The 20,339-nt window shown below is 30.2% G+C and overlaps 1 protein-coding gene across 1 annotated transcript in view; it reads left to right on the top strand.

Moving 5' to 3' along the window:
• The window catches only part of LOC134693624 (ciliogenesis and planar polarity effector 2-like), a 29,209-nt gene that overhangs the window by 2,787 nt on the left and 6,083 nt on the right, over positions 1-20,339 (top strand). Inside the window, exon 2 of the mRNA XM_063554463.1 lies at positions 17,345-17,351. Within this exon, the coding sequence (XP_063410533.1) occupies positions 17,345-17,351 (7 nt within the window). The remainder of the gene's footprint in view (positions 1-17,344; positions 17,352-20,339) is intronic.

Genomic DNA, 20,339 nt, shown 5'->3' with positions numbered 1-20,339 from the left:
GACATAAAAAAGTGCAATTTGGTGTTTTGGGGGGATTTTTGGAGCCAAAATTTGAAAGTTGAAATTTTTCTATCTATACGTCACAATTCAGCAACCAAAGTTGAGATATAAAAAATGCCACATTTTCTAAAATATATATATCATATGGCTATGAAACTTTGTAAACTGACTCATAAAACACTAAGCTTAAATCATGCCAAGTTTTATTGGAATTGGTCAAGTTTTTGGCCCCTAATAGGCCCAAGACCACAATTAATTACCCCGCTTTTCGTTGTTCACGAATATAGTTCCCTTTAATTATAGTGTATTTTTTCTTTATTTTTGTTCTTTCCCTTTCTCATTCATTTCTTAGCTTTTCTGGGGTGGAAATGAAAGAAGAGAGCTGAAATAAACTTTTGGATGTTTTATTTTAACTGATTTTAATAAGGAAAGAGTGATTAGGCCAGGTGCAAAAAGGTTATATTTACACTTTTCGGAACATCTCTTGACTTGCCTATAGGGGTATGGATGTGTATTGGCCAAATTTGTTTGATGTAAACATGCAATTTTTCTGAAAATTGCATATGTGTTGGGACTTGAACTGTACATTACTCACACAAAAAATTAGACAAAAAGAACAGTTAAATTTTTTTTAAATGCGACAAAACGTTATAAAGAAATGATAGAAGAATTAATTGTGGTCTCGGGCCTAAGAGGTGCATTTCAGCAAATTTTGAATTTATACTTTGACATCTTCTCTGAATGATCTATTGGTATTTATTTGTCAAACTTTATGAGAAGAAATGGTTTCCACTTTTATTTGATAGAAATTTGTAAAAAAAGTCACTTTTCAGCTAATATGCCCAAAAAGTAGCTTTTTCACTTTTTTCAATATTTTTGCAAAAGCAGCATTCTTAATTTTTCTCTGACATTTTTTTTCTGATATCTATTTTTGTTTGTGGTATTTATTTCATGTGTTTTACTCATTTGTGAACTCTGAACACAAAGAAAGGTGGATAAAAGCATAAAAAGAGTGCAAAATGTGCTGTTTTAATAGTCTAGATCTAGCGGTCCGTATGAAGCAAGTGAAATATGAAGTTCTATGCACTTAAAAATTGTATTTCTTTAAACAGATTGCACTGAATCTATATCAAAAGCACTTATTACTGGTTGTTTAAACTTGTCTGTTTCACAGAATACCTTTATTTTCTTCTTTTGGATGGCTGGTGGTTAAAATATTGGCATTTTAAGACTTAAATTTCATGCAGGTTTTAAACAGTAAATTGAAAAAACTTTGCATCAGACCATACTGTCTACATATATAGTTAAAAGCAACAGTCTTGTTACATCCAGGCTTCATATTTGATCATATCTTAGCAAGGATTTGGGCATTAAGAAGCATATTTCCATCTCCAATATCATTTATATGCAATTAAATATGGAAATACAGGGAACGGCCTAAATTGACAACTTGTTATTTTAAGCTTGACATTGCTTAAGACCAAGTAAAACTCATGTGTTATACTATTTGAAACTTATATTTACATGAAAAGAATATTTATGATATGTTAAATGTTTTGTTTTAACTTAACAACTTCAGAAAAATTGTTGTAAGTGGAAAATATTACATTTCATACAAGGCCTCGCTTCATTTGAAAACCTCTATTTTTTGGCATAGGGACATATAAAATTAACTTTTGTCAAATTTTTATAAGTCTCATACATTAAGTATGCTATCCTTTACTTTGAATAGATAATATCTTATACATTGAGACATAAAAAAGTGCAATTTGGTGTTTTGGGGGGATTTTTGGAGCCAAAATTTGAAAGTTGAAATTTTTCTATCTATACGTCACAATTCAGCAACCAAAGTTGAGATATAAAAAATGCCACATTTTCTAAAATATATATATCATATGGCTATGAAACTTTGTAAACTGACTCATAAAACACTAAGCTTAAATCATGCCAAGTTTTATTGGAATTGGTCAAGTTTTTGGCCCCTAATAGGCCCAAGACCACAATTAATTACCCCGCTTTTCGTTGTTCACGAATATAGTTCCCTTTAATTATAGTGTATTTTTTCTTTATTTTTGTTCTTTCCCTTTCTCATTCATTTCTTAGCTTTTCTGGGGTGGAAATGAAAGAAGAGAGCTGAAATAAACTTTTGGATGTTTTATTTTAACTGATTTTAATAAGGAAAGAGTGATTAGGCCAGGTGCAAAAAGGTTATATTTACACTTTTCGGAACATCTCTTGACTTGCCTATAGGGGTATGGATGTGTATTGGCCAAATTTGTTTGATGTAAACATGCAATTTTTCTGAAAATTGCATATGTGTTGGGACTTGAACTGTACATTACTCACACAAAAAATTAGACAAAAAGAACAGTTAAATTTTTTTTAAATGCGACAAAACGTTATAAAGAAATGATAGAAGAATTAATTGTGGTCTCGGGCCTAAGAGGTGCATTTCAGCAAATTTTGAATTTATACTTTGACATCTTCTCTGAATGATCTATTGGTATTTATTTGTCAAACTTTATGAGAAGAAATGGTTTCCACTTTTATTTGATAGAAATTTGTAAAAAAAGTCACTTTTCAGCTAATATGCCCAAAAAGTAGCTTTTTCACTTTTTTCAATATTTTTGCAAAAGCAGCATTCTTAATTTTTCTCTGACATTTTTTTTCTGATATCTATTTTTGTTTGTGGTATTTATTTCATGTGTTTTACTCATTTGTGAACTCTGAACACAAAGAAAGGTGGATAAAAGCATAAAAAGAGTGCAAAATGTGCTGTTTTAATAGTCTAGATCTAGCGGTCCGTATGAAGCAAGTGAAATATGAAGTTCTATGCACTTAAAAATTGTATTTCTTTAAACAGATTGCACTGAATCTATATCAAAAGCACTTATTACTGGTTGTTTAAACTTGTCTGTTTCACAGAATACCTTTATTTTCTTCTTTTGGATGGCTGGTGGTTAAAATATTGGCATTTTAAGACTTAAATTTCATGCAGGTTTTAAACAGTAAATTGAAAAAACTTTGCATCAGACCATACTGTCTACATATATAGTTAAAAGCAACAGTCTTGTTACATCCAGGCTTCATATTTGATCATATCTTAGCAAGGATTTGGGCATTAAGAAGCATATTTCCATCTCCAATATCATTTATATGCAATTAAATATGGAAATACAGGGAACGGCCTAAATTGACAACTTGTTATTTTAAGCTTGACATTGCTTAAGACCAAGTAAAACTCATGTGTTATACTATTTGAAACTTATATTTACATGAAAAGAATATTTATGATATGTTAAATGTTTTGTTTTAACTTAACAACTTCAGAAAAATTGTTGTAAGTGGAAAATATTACATTTCATACAAGGCCTCGCTTCATTTGAAAACCTCTATTTTTTGGCATAGGGACATATAAAATTAACTTTTGTCAAATTTTTATAAGTCTCATACATTAAGTATGCTATCCTTTACTTTGAATAGATAATATCTTATACATTGAGACATAAAAAAGTGCAATTTGGTGTTTTGGGGGGATTTTTGGAGCCAAAATTTGAAAGTTGAAATTTTTCTATCTATACGTCACAATTCAGCAACCAAAGTTGAGATATAAAAAATGCCACATTTTCTAAAATATATATATCATATGGCTATGAAACTTTGTAAACTGACTCATAAAACACTAAGCTTAAATCATGCCAAGTTTTATTGGAATTGGTCAAGTTTTTGGCCCCTAATAGGCCCAAGACCACAATTAATTACCCCGCTTTTCGTTGTTCACGAATATAGTTCCCTTTAATTATAGTGTATTTTTTCTTTATTTTTGTTCTTTCCCTTTCTCATTCATTTCTTAGCTTTTCTGGGGTGGAAATGAAAGAAGAGAGCTGAAATAAACTTTTGGATGTTTTATTTTAACTGATTTTAATAAGGAAAGAGTGATTAGGCCAGGTGCAAAAAGGTTATATTTACACTTTTCGGAACATCTCTTGACTTGCCTATAGGGGTATGGATGTGTATTGGCCAAATTTGTTTGATGTAAACATGCAATTTTTCTGAAAATTGCATATGTGTTGGGACTTGAACTGTACATTACTCACACAAAAAATTAGACAAAAAGAACAGTTAAATTTTTTTTAAATGCGACAAAACGTTATAAAGAAATGATAGAAGAATTAATTGTGGTCTCGGGCCTAAGAGGTGCATTTCAGCAAATTTTGAATTTATACTTTGACATCTTCTCTGAATGATCTATTGGTATTTATTTGTCAAACTTTATGAGAAGAAATGGTTTCCACTTTTATTTGATAGAAATTTGTAAAAAAAGTCACTTTTCAGCTAATATGCCCAAAAAGTAGCTTTTTCACTTTTTTCAATATTTTTGCAAAAGCAGCATTCTTAATTTTTCTCTGACATTTTTTTTCTGATATCTATTTTTGTTTGTGGTATTTATTTCATGTGTTTTACTCATTTGTGAACTCTGAACACAAAGAAAGGTGGATAAAAGCATAAAAAGAGTGCAAAATGTGCTGTTTTAATAGTCTAGATCTAGCGGTCCGTATGAAGCAAGTGAAATATGAAGTTCTATGCACTTAAAAATTGTATTTCTTTAAACAGATTGCACTGAATCTATATCAAAAGCACTTATTACTGGTTGTTTAAACTTGTCTGTTTCACAGAATACCTTTATTTTCTTCTTTTGGATGGCTGGTGGTTAAAATATTGGCATTTTAAGACTTAAATTTCATGCAGGTTTTAAACAGTAAATTGAAAAAACTTTGCATCAGACCATACTGTCTACATATATAGTTAAAAGCAACAGTCTTGTTACATCCAGGCTTCATATTTGATCATATCTTAGCAAGGATTTGGGCATTAAGAAGCATATTTCCATCTCCAATATCATTTATATGCAATTAAATATGGAAATACAGGGAACGGCCTAAATTGACAACTTGTTATTTTAAGCTTGACATTGCTTAAGACCAAGTAAAACTCATGTGTTATACTATTTGAAACTTATATTTACATGAAAAGAATATTTATGATATGTTAAATGTTTTGTTTTAACTTAACAACTTCAGAAAAATTGTTGTAAGTGGAAAATATTACATTTCATACAAGGCCTCGCTTCATTTGAAAACCTCTATTTTTTGGCATAGGGACATATAAAATTAACTTTTGTCAAATTTTTATAAGTCTCATACATTAAGTATGCTATCCTTTACTTTGAATAGATAATATCTTATACATTGAGACATAAAAAAGTGCAATTTGGTGTTTTGGGGGGATTTTTGGAGCCAAAATTTGAAAGTTGAAATTTTTCTATCTATACGTCACAATTCAGCAACCAAAGTTGAGATATAAAAAATGCCACATTTTCTAAAATATATATATCATATGGCTATGAAACTTTGTAAACTGACTCATAAAACACTAAGCTTAAATCATGCCAAGTTTTATTGGAATTGGTCAAGTTTTTGGCCCCTAATAGGCCCAAGACCACAATTAATTACCCCGCTTTTCGTTGTTCACGAATATAGTTCCCTTTAATTATAGTGTATTTTTTCTTTATTTTTGTTCTTTCCCTTTCTCATTCATTTCTTAGCTTTTCTGGGGTGGAAATGAAAGAAGAGAGCTGAAATAAACTTTTGGATGTTTTATTTTAACTGATTTTAATAAGGAAAGAGTGATTAGGCCAGGTGCAAAAAGGTTATATTTACACTTTTCGGAACATCTCTTGACTTGCCTATAGGGGTATGGATGTGTATTGGCCAAATTTGTTTGATGTAAACATGCAATTTTTCTGAAAATTGCATATGTGTTGGGACTTGAACTGTACATTACTCACACAAAAAATTAGACAAAAAGAACAGTTAAATTTTTTTTAAATGCGACAAAACGTTATAAAGAAATGATAGAAGAATTAATTGTGGTCTCGGGCCTAAGAGGTGCATTTCAGCAAATTTTGAATTTATACTTTGACATCTTCTCTGAATGATCTATTGGTATTTATTTGTCAAACTTTATGAGAAGAAATGGTTTCCACTTTTATTTGATAGAAATTTGTAAAAAAAGTCACTTTTCAGCTAATATGCCCAAAAAGTAGCTTTTTCACTTTTTTCAATATTTTTGCAAAAGCAGCATTCTTAATTTTTCTCTGACATTTTTTTTCTGATATCTATTTTTGTTTGTGGTATTTATTTCATGTGTTTTACTCATTTGTGAACTCTGAACACAAAGAAAGGTGGATAAAAGCATAAAAAGAGTGCAAAATGTGCTGTTTTAATAGTCTAGATCTAGCGGTCCGTATGAAGCAAGTGAAATATGAAGTTCTATGCACTTAAAAATTGTATTTCTTTAAACAGATTGCACTGAATCTATATCAAAAGCACTTATTACTGGTTGTTTAAACTTGTCTGTTTCACAGAATACCTTTATTTTCTTCTTTTGGATGGCTGGTGGTTAAAATATTGGCATTTTAAGACTTAAATTTCATGCAGGTTTTAAACAGTAAATTGAAAAAACTTTGCATCAGACCATACTGTCTACATATATAGTTAAAAGCAACAGTCTTGTTACATCCAGGCTTCATATTTGATCATATCTTAGCAAGGATTTGGGCATTAAGAAGCATATTTCCATCTCCAATATCATTTATATGCAATTAAATATGGAAATACAGGGAACGGCCTAAATTGACAACTTGTTATTTTAAGCTTGACATTGCTTAAGACCAAGTAAAACTCATGTGTTATACTATTTGAAACTTATATTTACATGAAAAGAATATTTATGATATGTTAAATGTTTTGTTTTAACTTAACAACTTCAGAAAAATTGTTGTAAGTGGAAAATATTACATTTCATACAAGGCCTCGCTTCATTTGAAAACCTCTATTTTTTGGCATAGGGACATATAAAATTAACTTTTGTCAAATTTTTATAAGTCTCATACATTAAGTATGCTATCCTTTACTTTGAATAGATAATATCTTATACATTGAGACATAAAAAAGTGCAATTTGGTGTTTTGGGGGGATTTTTGGAGCCAAAATTTGAAAGTTGAAATTTTTCTATCTATACGTCACAATTCAGCAACCAAAGTTGAGATATAAAAAATGCCACATTTTCTAAAATATATATATCATATGGCTATGAAACTTTGTAAACTGACTCATAAAACACTAAGCTTAAATCATGCCAAGTTTTATTGGAATTGGTCAAGTTTTTGGCCCCTAAGAGGTGCATTTCAGCAAATTTTGAATTTATACTTTGACATCTTCTCTGAATGATCTGTCACCGAGGGCCAGTGTGGCATGCTTTTTGCTAGGGGGTACTAACTATGCATGCTTGACCCAAGGGACAGGGGGTCAGTCCATAAATAGACTTACGACAGATAAGTGGCAAAGTTAATACTCTAAAACGTTTAACAATTTAATAAATAGCAATATATGCCAAAGATAATTCCAAATAATTAAAACAAATGCACTAAAGAATTTAAATGTCACTGTTCGTAAGAATTGTCTAATCACTGTTGTATAATCACTAGCTGGAATTGTTCGAAATGCACTTGTAAGATGAAATTGTCCAAATAGTTATATTCCTAAGTTAGAACTTGCTCCAGGGTTGAAGGTCTTGATCCGATGAGTTGTTGGTCTTTCCTTTGTTGTCGGGTTGATGGCATTCCAATGTTTCAGATGTTCGCTAGGCAATCTGTTGTTACTGATCGTTGAATAACCAAGACTGGAACAAGACGGTACTCTGCAGGATCACTCCAACTCCTTCGCGCTTCTAACTGTTGTAACGGTGACTGTAACTTAGTGCCGTATTAGAATTTCTACGAACTATTTATACCAAAACTGAAAAGATCTCAATGTGACAAGTAAATTCCTAATTGATTCGAGTTATAACATGAAATGATAAAGTAAAAATATGAATAGTAAATTAATTAAAGATTACAATTAAAGGATTTAAATGAGTTATCAAATGACATCTGTCTGCCTAATTAACAAATTGAACAATTACTGTAATTCTCAAAAACATATGTGACATATTTAATATTTCTAATTAGTTTGAAGGTAATTAAATTAAGATAAGTTCAATAAGAATTAAATAAGAAAACTGTAAATAAATATAATCCTTATGGAAAACAATCTTTTGATAACAAACTTATTTAAGATTAAAATTAAAATATGAAATTAGAAAAATGATAAAAATACTAAAAATAGTTTTAAAAAACCTGAAAGGGAAAATGCACCTATGACAGATCTATTGGTATTTATTTGTCAAACTATATGAGAAGAAATGGTTTCCACTTTTATTTGATAGAAATTTGTAAAAAAAGTCACTTTTCAGCTAATATGCCCAAAAAGTAGCTTTTTCACTTTATTCAATATTTTTGCAAAAGCAGCATTCTTAATTTTTCTCTGACATTTTTTTTCTGATATCTATTTTTGTTTGTGGTATTTATTTCATGTGTTTTACTCATTTGTGAACTCTGAACACAAAGAAAGGTGGATAAAAGCATAAAAAGAGTGCAAAATGTGCTGTTTTAATAGTCTAGATCTAGCGGTCCGTATGAAGCAAGTGAAATATGAAGTTCTATGCACTTAAAAATTGTATTTCTTTAAACAGATTGCACTGAATCTATATCAAAAGCACTTATTACTGGTTGTTTAAACTTGTCTGTTTCACAGAATACCTTTATTTTCTTCTTTTGGATGGCTGGTGGTTAAAATATTGGCATTTTAAGACTTAAATTTCATGCAGGTTTTAAACAGTAAATTGAAAAAACTTTGCATCAGACCATACTGTCTACATATATAGTTAAAAGCAACAGTCTTGTTACATCCAGGCTTCATATTTGATCATATCTTAGCAAGGATTTGGGCATTAAGAAGCATATTTCCATCTCCAATATCATTTATATGCAATTAAATATGGAAATACAGGGAACGGCCTAAATTGACAACTTGTTATTTTAAGCTTGACATTGCTTAAGACCAAGTAAAACTCATGTGTTATACTATTTGAAACTTATATTTACATGAAAAGAATATTTATGATATGTTAAATGTTTTGTTTTAACTTAACAACTTCAGAAAAATTGTTGTAAGTGGAAAATATTACATTTCATACAAGGCCTCGCTTCATTTGAAAACCTCTATTTTTTGGCATAGGGACATATAAAATTAACTTTTGTCAAATTTTTATAAGTCTCATACATTAAGTATGCTATCCTTTACTTTGAATAGATAATATCTTATACATTGAGACATAAAAAAGTGCAATTTGGTGTTTTGGGGGGATTTTTGGAGCCAAAATTTGAAAGTTGAAATTTTTCTATCTATACGTCACAATTCAGCAACCAAAGTTGAGATATAAAAAATGCCACATTTTCTAAAATATATATATCATATGGCTATGAAACTTTGTAAACTGACTCATAAAACACTAAGCTTAAATCATGCCAAGTTTTATTGGAATTGGTCAAGTTTTTGGCCCCTAATAGGCCCAAGACCACAATTAATTACCCCGCTTTTCGTTGTTCACGAATATAGTTCCCTTTAATTATAGTGTATTTTTTCTTTATTTTTGTTCTTTCCCTTTCTCATTCATTTCTTAGCTTTTCTGGGGTGGAAATGAAAGAAGAGAGCTGAAATAAACTTTTGGATGTTTTATTTTAACTGATTTTAATAAGGAAAGAGTGATTAGGCCAGGTGCAAAAAGGTTATATTTACACTTTTCGGAACATCTCTTGACTTGCCTATAGGGGTATGGATGTGTATTGGCCAAATTTGTTTGATGTAAACATGCAATTTTTCTGAAAATTGCATATGTGTTGGGACTTGAACTGTACATTACTCACACAAAAAATTAGACAAAAAGAACAGTTAAATTTTTTTTAAATGCGACAAAACGTTATAAAGAAATGATAGAAGAATTAATTGTGGTCTCGGGCCTAAGAGGTGCATTTCAGCAAATTTTGAATTTATACTTTGACATCTTCTCTGAATGATCTATTGGTATTTATTTGTCAAACTTTATGAGAAGAAATGGTTTCCACTTTTATTTGATAGAAATTTGTAAAAAAAGTCACTTTTCAGCTAATATGCCCAAAAAGTAGCTTTTTCACTTTTTTCAATATTTTTGCAAAAGCAGCATTCTTAATTTTTCTCTGACATTTTTTTTCTGATATCTATTTTTGTTTGTGGTATTTATTTCATGTGTTTTACTCATTTGTGAACTCTGAACACAAAGAAAGGTGGATAAAAGCATAAAAAGAGTGCAAAATGTGCTGTTTTAATAGTCTAGATCTAGCGGTCCGTATGAAGCAAGTGAAATATGAAGTTCTATGCACTTAAAAATTGTATTTCTTTAAACAGATTGCACTGAATCTATATCAAAAGCACTTATTACTGGTTGTTTAAACTTGTCTGTTTCACAGAATACCTTTATTTTCTTCTTTTGGATGGCTGGTGGTTAAAATATTGGCATTTTAAGACTTAAATTTCATGCAGGTTTTAAACAGTAAATTGAAAAAACTTTGCATCAGACCATACTGTCTACATATATAGTTAAAAGCAACAGTCTTGTTACATCCAGGCTTCATATTTGATCATATCTTAGCAAGGATTTGGGCATTAAGAAGCATATTTCCATCTCCAATATCATTTATATGCAATTAAATATGGAAATACAGGGAACGGCCTAAATTGACAACTTGTTATTTTAAGCTTGACATTGCTTAAGACCAAGTAAAACTCATGTGTTATACTATTTGAAACTTATATTTACATGAAAAGAATATTTATGATATGTTAAATGTTTTGTTTTAACTTAACAACTTCAGAAAAATTGTTGTAAGTGGAAAATATTACATTTCATACAAGGCCTCGCTTCATTTGAAAACCTCTATTTTTTGGCATAGGGACATATAAAATTAACTTTTGTCAAATTTTTATAAGTCTCATACATTAAGTATGCTATCCTTTACTTTGAATAGATAATATCTTATACATTGAGACATAAAAAAGTGCAATTTGGTGTTTTGGGGGGATTTTTGGAGCCAAAATTTGAAAGTTGAAATTTTTCTATCTATACGTCACAATTCAGCAACCAAAGTTGAGATATAAAAAATGCCACATTTTCTAAAATATATATATCATATGGCTATGAAACTTTGTAAACTGACTCATAAAACACTAAGCTTAAATCATGCCAAGTTTTATTGGAATTGGTCAAGTTTTTGGCCCCTAATAGGCCCAAGACCACAATTAATTACCCCGCTTTTCGTTGTTCACGAATATAGTTCCCTTTAATTATAGTGTATTTTTTCTTTATTTTTGTTCTTTCCCTTTCTCATTCATTTCTTAGCTTTTCTGGGGTGGAAATGAAAGAAGAGAGCTGAAATAAACTTTTGGATGTTTTATTTTAACTGATTTTAATAAGGAAAGAGTGATTAGGCCAGGTGCAAAAAGGTTATATTTACACTTTTCGGAACATCTCTTGACTTGCCTATAGGGGTATGGATGTGTATTGGCCAAATTTGTTTGATGTAAACATGCAATTTTTCTGAAAATTGCATATGTGTTGGGACTTGAACTGTACATTACTCACACAAAAAATTAGACAAAAAGAACAGTTAAATTTTTTTTAAATGCGACAAAACGTTATAAAGAAATGATAGAAGAATTAATTGTGGTCTCGGGCCTAAGAGGTGCATTTCAGCAAATTTTGAATTTATACTTTGACATCTTCTCTGAATGATCTATTGGTATTTATTTGTCAAACTTTATGAGAAGAAATGGTTTCCACTTTTATTTGATAGAAATTTGTAAAAAAAGTCACTTTTCAGCTAATATGCCCAAAAAGTAGCTTTTTCACTTTTTTCAATATTTTTGCAAAAGCAGCATTCTTAATTTTTCTCTGACATTTTTTTTCTGATATCTATTTTTGTTTGTGGTATTTATTTCATGTGTTTTACTCATTTGTGAACTCTGAACACAAAGAAAGGTGGATAAAAGCATAAAAAGAGTGCAAAATGTGCTGTTTTAATAGTCTAGATCTAGCGGTCCGTATGAAGCAAGTGAAATATGAAGTTCTATGCACTTAAAAATTGTATTTCTTTAAACAGATTGCACTGAATCTATATCAAAAGCACTTATTACTGGTTGTTTAAACTTGTCTGTTTCACAGAATACCTTTATTTTCTTCTTTTGGATGGCTGGTGGTTAAAATATTGGCATTTTAAGACTTAAATTTCATGCAGGTTTTAAACAGTAAATTGAAAAAACTTTGCATCAGACCATACTGTCTACATATATAGTTAAAAGCAACAGTCTTGTTACATCCAGGCTTCATATTTGATCATATCTTAGCAAGGATTTGGGCATTAAGAAGCATATTTCCATCTCCAATATCATTTATATGCAATTAAATATGGAAATACAGGGAACGGCCTAAATTGACAACTTGTTATTTTAAGCTTGACATTGCTTAAGACCAAGTAAAACTCATGTGTTATACTATTTGAAACTTATATTTACATGAAAAGAATATTTATGATATGTTAAATGTTTTGTTTTAACTTAACAACTTCAGAAAAATTGTTGTAAGTGGAAAATATTACATTTCATACAAGGCCTCGCTTCATTTGAAAACCTCTATTTTTTGGCATAGGGACATATAAAATTAACTTTTGTCAAATTTTTATAAGTCTCATACATTAAGTATGCTATCCTTTACTTTGAATAGATAATATCTTATACATTGAGACATAAAAAAGTGCAATTTGGTGTTTTGGGGGGATTTTTGGAGCCAAAATTTGAAAGTTGAAATTTTTCTATCTATACGTCACAATTCAGCAACCAAAGTTGAGATATAAAAAATGCCACATTTTCTAAAATATATATATCATATGGCTATGAAACTTTGTAAACTGACTCATAAAACACTAAGCTTAAATCATGCCAAGTTTTATTGGAATTGGTCAAGTTTTTGGCCCCTAATAGGCCCAAGACCACAATTAATTACCCCGCTTTTCGTTGTTCACGAATATAGTTCCCTTTAATTATAGTGTATTTTTTCTTTATTTTTGTTCTTTCCCTTTCTCATTCATTTCTTAGCTTTTCTGGGGTGGAAATGAAAGAAGAGAGCTGAAATAAACTTTTGGATGTTTTATTTTAACTGATTTTAATAAGGAAAGAGTGATTAGGCCAGGTGCAAAAAGGTTATATTTACACTTTTCGGAACATCTCTTGACTTGCCTATAGGGGTATGGATGTGTATTGGCCAAATTTGTTTGATGTAAACATGCAATTTTTCTGAAAATTGCATATGTGTTGGGACTTGAACTGTACATTACTCACACAAAAAATTAGACAAAAAGAACAGTTAAATTTTTTTTAAATGCGACAAAACGTTATAAAGAAATGATAGAAGAATTAATTGTGGTCTCGGGCCTAAGAGGTGCATTTCAGCAAATTTTGAATTTATACTTTGACATCTTCTCTGAATGATCTATTGGTATTTATTTGTCAAACTTTATGAGAAGAAATGGTTTCCACTTTTATTTGATAGAAATTTGTAAAAAAAGTCACTTTTCAGCTAATATGCCCAAAAAGTAGCTTTTTCACTTTTTTCAATATTTTTGCAAAAGCAGCATTCTTAATTTTTCTCTGACATTTTTTTTCTGATATCTATTTTTGTTTGTGGTATTTATTTCATGTGTTTTACTCATTTGTGAACTCTGAACACAAAGAAAGGTGGATAAAAGCATAAAAAGAGTGCAAAATGTGCTGTTTTAATAGTCTAGATCTAGCGGTCCGTATGAAGCAAGTGAAATATGAAGTTCTATGCACTTAAAAATTGTATTTCTTTAAACAGATTGCACTGAATCTATATCAAAAGCACTTATTACTGGTTGTTTAAACTTGTCTGTTTCACAGAATACCTTTATTTTCTTCTTTTGGATGGCTGGTGGTTAAAATATTGGCATTTTAAGACTTAAATTTCATGCAGGTTTTAAACAGTAAATTGAAAAAACTTTGCATCAGACCATACTGTCTACATATATAGTTAAAAGCAACAGTCTTGTTACATCCAGGCTTCATATTTGATCATATCTTAGCAAGGATTTGGGCATTAAGAAGCATATTTCCATCTCCAATATCATTTATATGCAATTAAATATGGAAATACAGGGAACGGCCTAAATTGACAACTTGTTATTTTAAGCTTGACATTGCTTAAGACCAAGTAAAACTCATGTGTTATACTATTTGAAACTTATATTTACATGAAAAGAATATTTATGATATGTTAAATGTTTTGTTTTAACTTAACAACTTCAGAAAAATTGTTGTAAGTGGAAAATATTACATTTCATACAAGGCCTCGCTTCATTTGAAAACCTCTATTTTTTGGCATAGGGACATATAAAATTAACTTTTGTCAAATTTTTATAAGTCTCATACATTAAGTATGCTATCCTTTACTTTGAATAGATAATATCTTATACATTGAGACATAAAAAAGTGCAATTTGGTGTTTTGGGGGGATTTTTGGAGCCAAAATTTGAAAGTTGAAATTTTTCTATCTATACGTCACAATTCAGCAACCAAAGTTGAGATATAAAAAATGCCACATTTTCTAAAATATATATATCATATGGCTATGAAACTTTGTAAACTGACTCATAAAACACTAAGCTTAAATCATGCCAAGTTTTATTGGAATTGGTCAAGTTTTTGGCCCCTAATAGGCCCAAGACCACAATTAATTACCCCGCTTTTCGTTGTTCACGAATATAGTTCCCTTTAATTATAGTGTATTTTTTCTTTATTTTTGTTCTTTCCCTTTCTCATTCATTTCTTAGCTTTTCTGGGGTGGAAATGAAAGAAGAGAGCTGAAATAAACTTTTGGATGTTTTATTTTAACTGATTTTAATAAGGAAAGAGTGATTAGGCCAGGTGCAAAAAGGTTATATTTACACTTTTCGGAACATCTCTTGACTTGCCTATAGGGGTATGGATGTGTATTGGCCAAATTTGTTTGATGTAAACATGCAATTTTTCTGAAAATTGCATATGTGTTGGGACTTGAACTGTACATTACTCACACAAAAAATTAGACAAAAAGAACAGTTAAATTTTTTTTAAATGCGACAAAACGTTATAAAGAAATGATAGAAGAATTAATTGTGGTCTCGGGCCTAAGAGGTGCATTTCAGCAAATTTTGAATTTATACTTTGACATCTTCTCTGAATGATCTATTGGTATTTATTTGTCAAACTTTATGAGAAGAAATGGTTTCCACTTTTATTTGATAGAAATTTGTAAAAAAAGTCACTTTTCAGCTAATATGCCCAAAAAGTAGCTTTTTCACTTTTTTCAATATTTTTGCAAAAGCAGCATTCTTAATTTTTCTCTGACATTTTTTTTCTGATATCTATTTTTGTTTGTGGTATTTATTTCATGTGTTTTACTCATTTGTGAACTCTGAACACAAAGAAAGGTGGATAAAAGCATAAAAAGAGTGCAAAATGTGCTGTTTTAATAGTCTAGATCTAGCGGTCCGTATGAAGCAAGTGAAATATGAAGTTCTATGCACTTAAAAATTGTATTTCTTTAAACAGATTGCACTGAATCTATATCAAAAGCACTTATTACTGGTTGTTTAAACTTGTCTGTTTCACAGAATACCTTTATTTTCTTCTTTTGGATGGCTGGTGGTTAAAATATTGGCATTTTAAGACTTAAATTTCATGCAGGTTTTAAACAGTAAATTGAAAAAACTTTGCATCAGACCATACTGTCTACATATATAGTTAAAAGCAACAGTCTTGTTACATCCAGGCTTCATATTTGATCATATCTTAGCAAGGATTTGGGCATTAAGAAGCATATTTCCATCTCCAATATCATTTATATGCAATTAAATATGGAAATACAGGGAACGGCCTAAATTGACAACTTGTTATTTTAAGCTTGACATTGCTTAAGACCAAGTAAAACTCATGTGTTATACTATTTGAAACTTATATTTACATGAAAAGAATATTTATGATATGTTAAATGTTTTGTTTTAACTTAACAACTTCAGAAAAATTGTTGTAAGTGGAAAATATTACATTTCATACAAGGCCTCGCTTCATTTGAAAACCTCTATTTTTTGGCATAGGGACATATAAAATTAACTTTTGTCAAATTTTTATAAGTCTCATACATTAAGTATGCTATCCTTTACTTTGAATAGATAATATCTTATACATTGAGACATAAAAAAGTGCAATTTGGTGTTTTGGGGGGATTTTTGGAGCCAAAATTTGAAAGTTGAAATTTTTCTATCTATACGTCACAATTCAGCAACCAAAGTTGAGATATAAAAAATGCCACATTTTCTAAAATATATATATCATATGGCTATGAAACTTTGTAAACTGACTCATAAAACACTAAGCTTAAATCATGCCAAGTTTTATTGGAATTGGTCAAGTTTTTGGCCCCTAAGAGGTGCATTTCAGCAAATTTTGAATTTATACTTTGACATCTTCTCTGAATGATCTGTCACCGAGGGCCAGTGTGGCATGCTTTTTGCTAGGGGGTACTAACTATGCATGCTTGACCCAAGGGACAGGGGGTCAGTCCATAAATAGACTTACGACAGATAAGTGGCAAAGTTAATACTCTAAAACGTTTAACAATTTAATAAATAGCAATATATGCCAAAGATAATTCCAAATAATTAAAACAAATGCACTAAAGAATTTAAATGTCACTGTTCGTAAGAATTGTCTAATCACTGTTGTATAATCACTAGCTGGAATTGTTCGAAATGCACTTGTAAGATGAAATTGTCCAAATAGTTATATTCCTAAGTTAGAACTTGCTCCAGGGTTGAAGGTCTTGATCCGATGAGTTGTTGGTCTTTCCTTTGTTGTCGGGTTGATGGCATTCCAATGTTTCAGATGTTCGCTAGGCAATCTGTTGTTACTGATCGTTGAATAACCAAGACTGGAACAAGACGGTACTCTGCAGGATCACTCCAACTCCTTCGCGCTTCTAACTGTTGTAACGGTGACTGTAACTTAGTGCCGTATTAGAATTTCTACGAACTATTTATACCAAAACTGAAAAGATCTCAATGTGACAAGTAAATTCCTAATTGATTCGAGTTATAACATGAAATGATAAAGTAAAAATATGAATAGTAAATTAATTAAAGATTACAATTAAAGGATTTAAATGAGTTATCAAATGACATCTGTCTGCCTAATTAACAAATTGAACAATTACTGTAATTCTCAAAAACATATGTGACATATTTAATATTTCTAATTAGTTTGAAGGTAATTAAATTAAGATAAGTTCAATAAGAATTAAATAAGAAAACTGTAAATAAATATAATCCTTATGGAAAACAATCTTTTGATAACAAACTTATTTAAGATTAAAATTAAAATATGAAATTAGAAAAATGATAAAAATACTAAAAATAGTTTTAAAAAACCTGAAAGGGAAAATGCACCTATGACAGATCTATTGGTATTTATTTGTCAAACTATATGAGAAGAAATGGTTTCCACTTTTATTTGATAGAAATTTGTAAAAAAAGTCACTTTTCAGCTAATATGCCCAAAAAGTAGCTTTTTCACTTTATTCAATATTTTTGCAAAAGCAGCATTCTTAATTTTTCTCTGACATTTTTTTTCTGATATCTATTTTTGTTTGTGGTATTTATTTCATGTGTTTTACTCATTTGTGAACTCTGAACACAAAGAAAGGTGGATAAAAGCATAAAAAGAGTGCAAAATGTGCTGTTTTAATAGTCTAGATCTAGCGGTCCGTATGAAGCAAGTGAAATATGAAGTTCTATGCACTTAAAAATTGTATTTCTTTAAACAGATTGCACTGAATCTATATCAAAAGCACTTATTACTGGTTGTTTAAACTTGTCTGTTTCACAGAATACCTTTATTTTCTTCTTTTGGATGGCTGGTGGTTAAAATATTGGCATTTTAAGACTTAAATTTCATGCAGGTTTTAAACAGTAAATTGAAAAAACTTTGCATCAGACCATACTGTCTACATATATAGTTAAAAGCAACAGTCTTGTTACATCCAGGCTTCATATTTGATCATATCTTAGCAAGGATTTGGGCATTAAGAAGCATATTTCCATCTCCAATATCATTTATATGCAATTAAATATGGAAATACAGGGAACGGCCTAAATTGACAACTTGTTATTTTAAGCTTGACATTGCTTAAGACCAAGTAAAACTCATGTGTTATACTATTTGAAACTTATATTTACATGAAAAGAATATTTATGATATGTTAAATGTTTTGTTTTAACTTAACAACTTCAGAAAAATTGTTGTAAGTGGAAAATATTACATTTCATACAAGGCCTCGCTTCATTTGAAAACCTCTATTTTTTGGCATAGGGACATATAAAATTAACTTTTGTCAAATTTTTATAAGTCTCATACATTAAGTATGCTATCCTTTACTTTGAATAGATAATATCTTATACATTGAGACATAAAAAAGTGCAATTTGGTGTTTTGGGGGGATTTTTGGAGCCAAAATTTGAAAGTTGAAATTTTTCTATCTATACGTCACAATTCAGCAACCAAAGTTGAGATATAAAAAATGCCACATTTTCTAAAATATATATCATATGGCTATGAAACTTTGTAAACTGACTCATAAAACACTAAGCTTAAATCATGCCAAGTTTTATTGGAATTGGTCAAGTTTTTGGCCCCTAATAGGCCCAAGACCACAATTAATTACCCCGCTTTTCGTTGTTCACGAATATAGTTCCCTTTAATTATAGTGTATTTTTTCTTTATTTTTGTTCTTTCCCTTTCTCATTCATTTCTTAGCTTTTCTGGGGTGGAAATGAAAGAAGAGAGCTGAAATATATATAAAAATGTTTTATTTTAACTGATTTTAATAAGGAAAGAGTGATTAGGCCAGGTGCAAAAAGGTTATATTTACACTTTTCGGAACATCTCTTGACTTGCCTATAGGGGTATGGATGTGTATTGGCCAAATTTGTTTGATGTAAACATGAAATTTTTCTGAAAATTGCATATGTGTTGGGACTTGAACTGTACATTACTCACACAAAAAATTAGACAAAAAGAACAGTTAAATTTTTGTTAATGCGACAAAACGTTATAAAGAAATGATAGAAGAATTAATTGTGGTCTCGGGCCTGAAGGCAAATCCTTCAGAAGTTCTTTGTACTTTATTTTAACAACGAACATTTTTTTTATAGGAAATATAAGTAAGGGGAAAGAAACCAACGTTTTGTTCTGTACTGGTATTTCTATTTATATCGGAGCACTCCCGCTTGGAATTAATTGGTTTCATGCTGAAACAAATATTCTGGCAGATATTTACAGTGTTGTGGGGTGCTGATAGGTTTAAAATCGTTATATAAAGGCTACTAGACTGTGATTTAAAAAAAAACAAATGTTGAGATCTTTCATATTACATTTACAAAAAACGGTGCGGGAAATGGACATGATTTCATTTCCGGATGCGGGAAGCGGGAATATAATAAAAATTAAAAAAATCTGTTTGTCGAACAAGGAATCAAATTGGTGTGGCCTTAGGACAAACTTTCAAGATCGTGGAAGACTCATTTTCATTGGTCGAAAATGACACACCCATGAGGTCACTCACATATGTGACCTCAAATGGGGTTTCGTTAGATCTCCCACGCAACATATCAGAAAACGGGGAGCGATGAGGGATCGGTTTTTAATAAGATTGGGCAAGTTATTGCTTTTGTGTATTACTATATTAAAAAATATTGGGAAATGTTACAATAAATTTGTATACAGTACAGTAAAACCTGACTAAACAGAACCCTTTCAGGACTTGAGATTTTGTTTTGGTAGGTATTTGGTTTCAGCAGGTTCATCATGCATAAAATGTGATATGATTGGTCTTCAGAACAAGTTTAGATTAGACCGGTTTCAGATTTGTTCAGGGTTCGGTTTAATCAGGTTTCACTGTATATGAAGAAAAAAAATAATGGAAAATTTGATAAACCTTTTTAGATTTTTCCTGTTGTGGTTAATTAATAATTATAATCGAACACTTTTCTCTTTTCTGCAGAAATTAGATATGTGATCAATAGATTATAACATGTCTTTACGATATTGGCCCTGATATCATCCCTTGACCCACATCGACCCTTGATATAATGTTTAAGTCCCTTAATGGATGTCATGATTAGATAGCATACAAATATTAAATGCACAATTTTATTTTGAATACATTTTCTTTCTGTAACAAGAACATGTGAACCCTGC

This window comes from Mytilus trossulus, chromosome 12 (genome assembly GCF_036588685.1).
Source record: "Mytilus trossulus isolate FHL-02 chromosome 12, PNRI_Mtr1.1.1.hap1, whole genome shotgun sequence".
In the NCBI taxonomy this organism is placed as follows: Eukaryota; Metazoa; Mollusca; class Bivalvia; order Mytilida; family Mytilidae; genus Mytilus; species Mytilus trossulus.
This window is presented reverse-complemented; position numbering and strand designations above follow the sequence as displayed.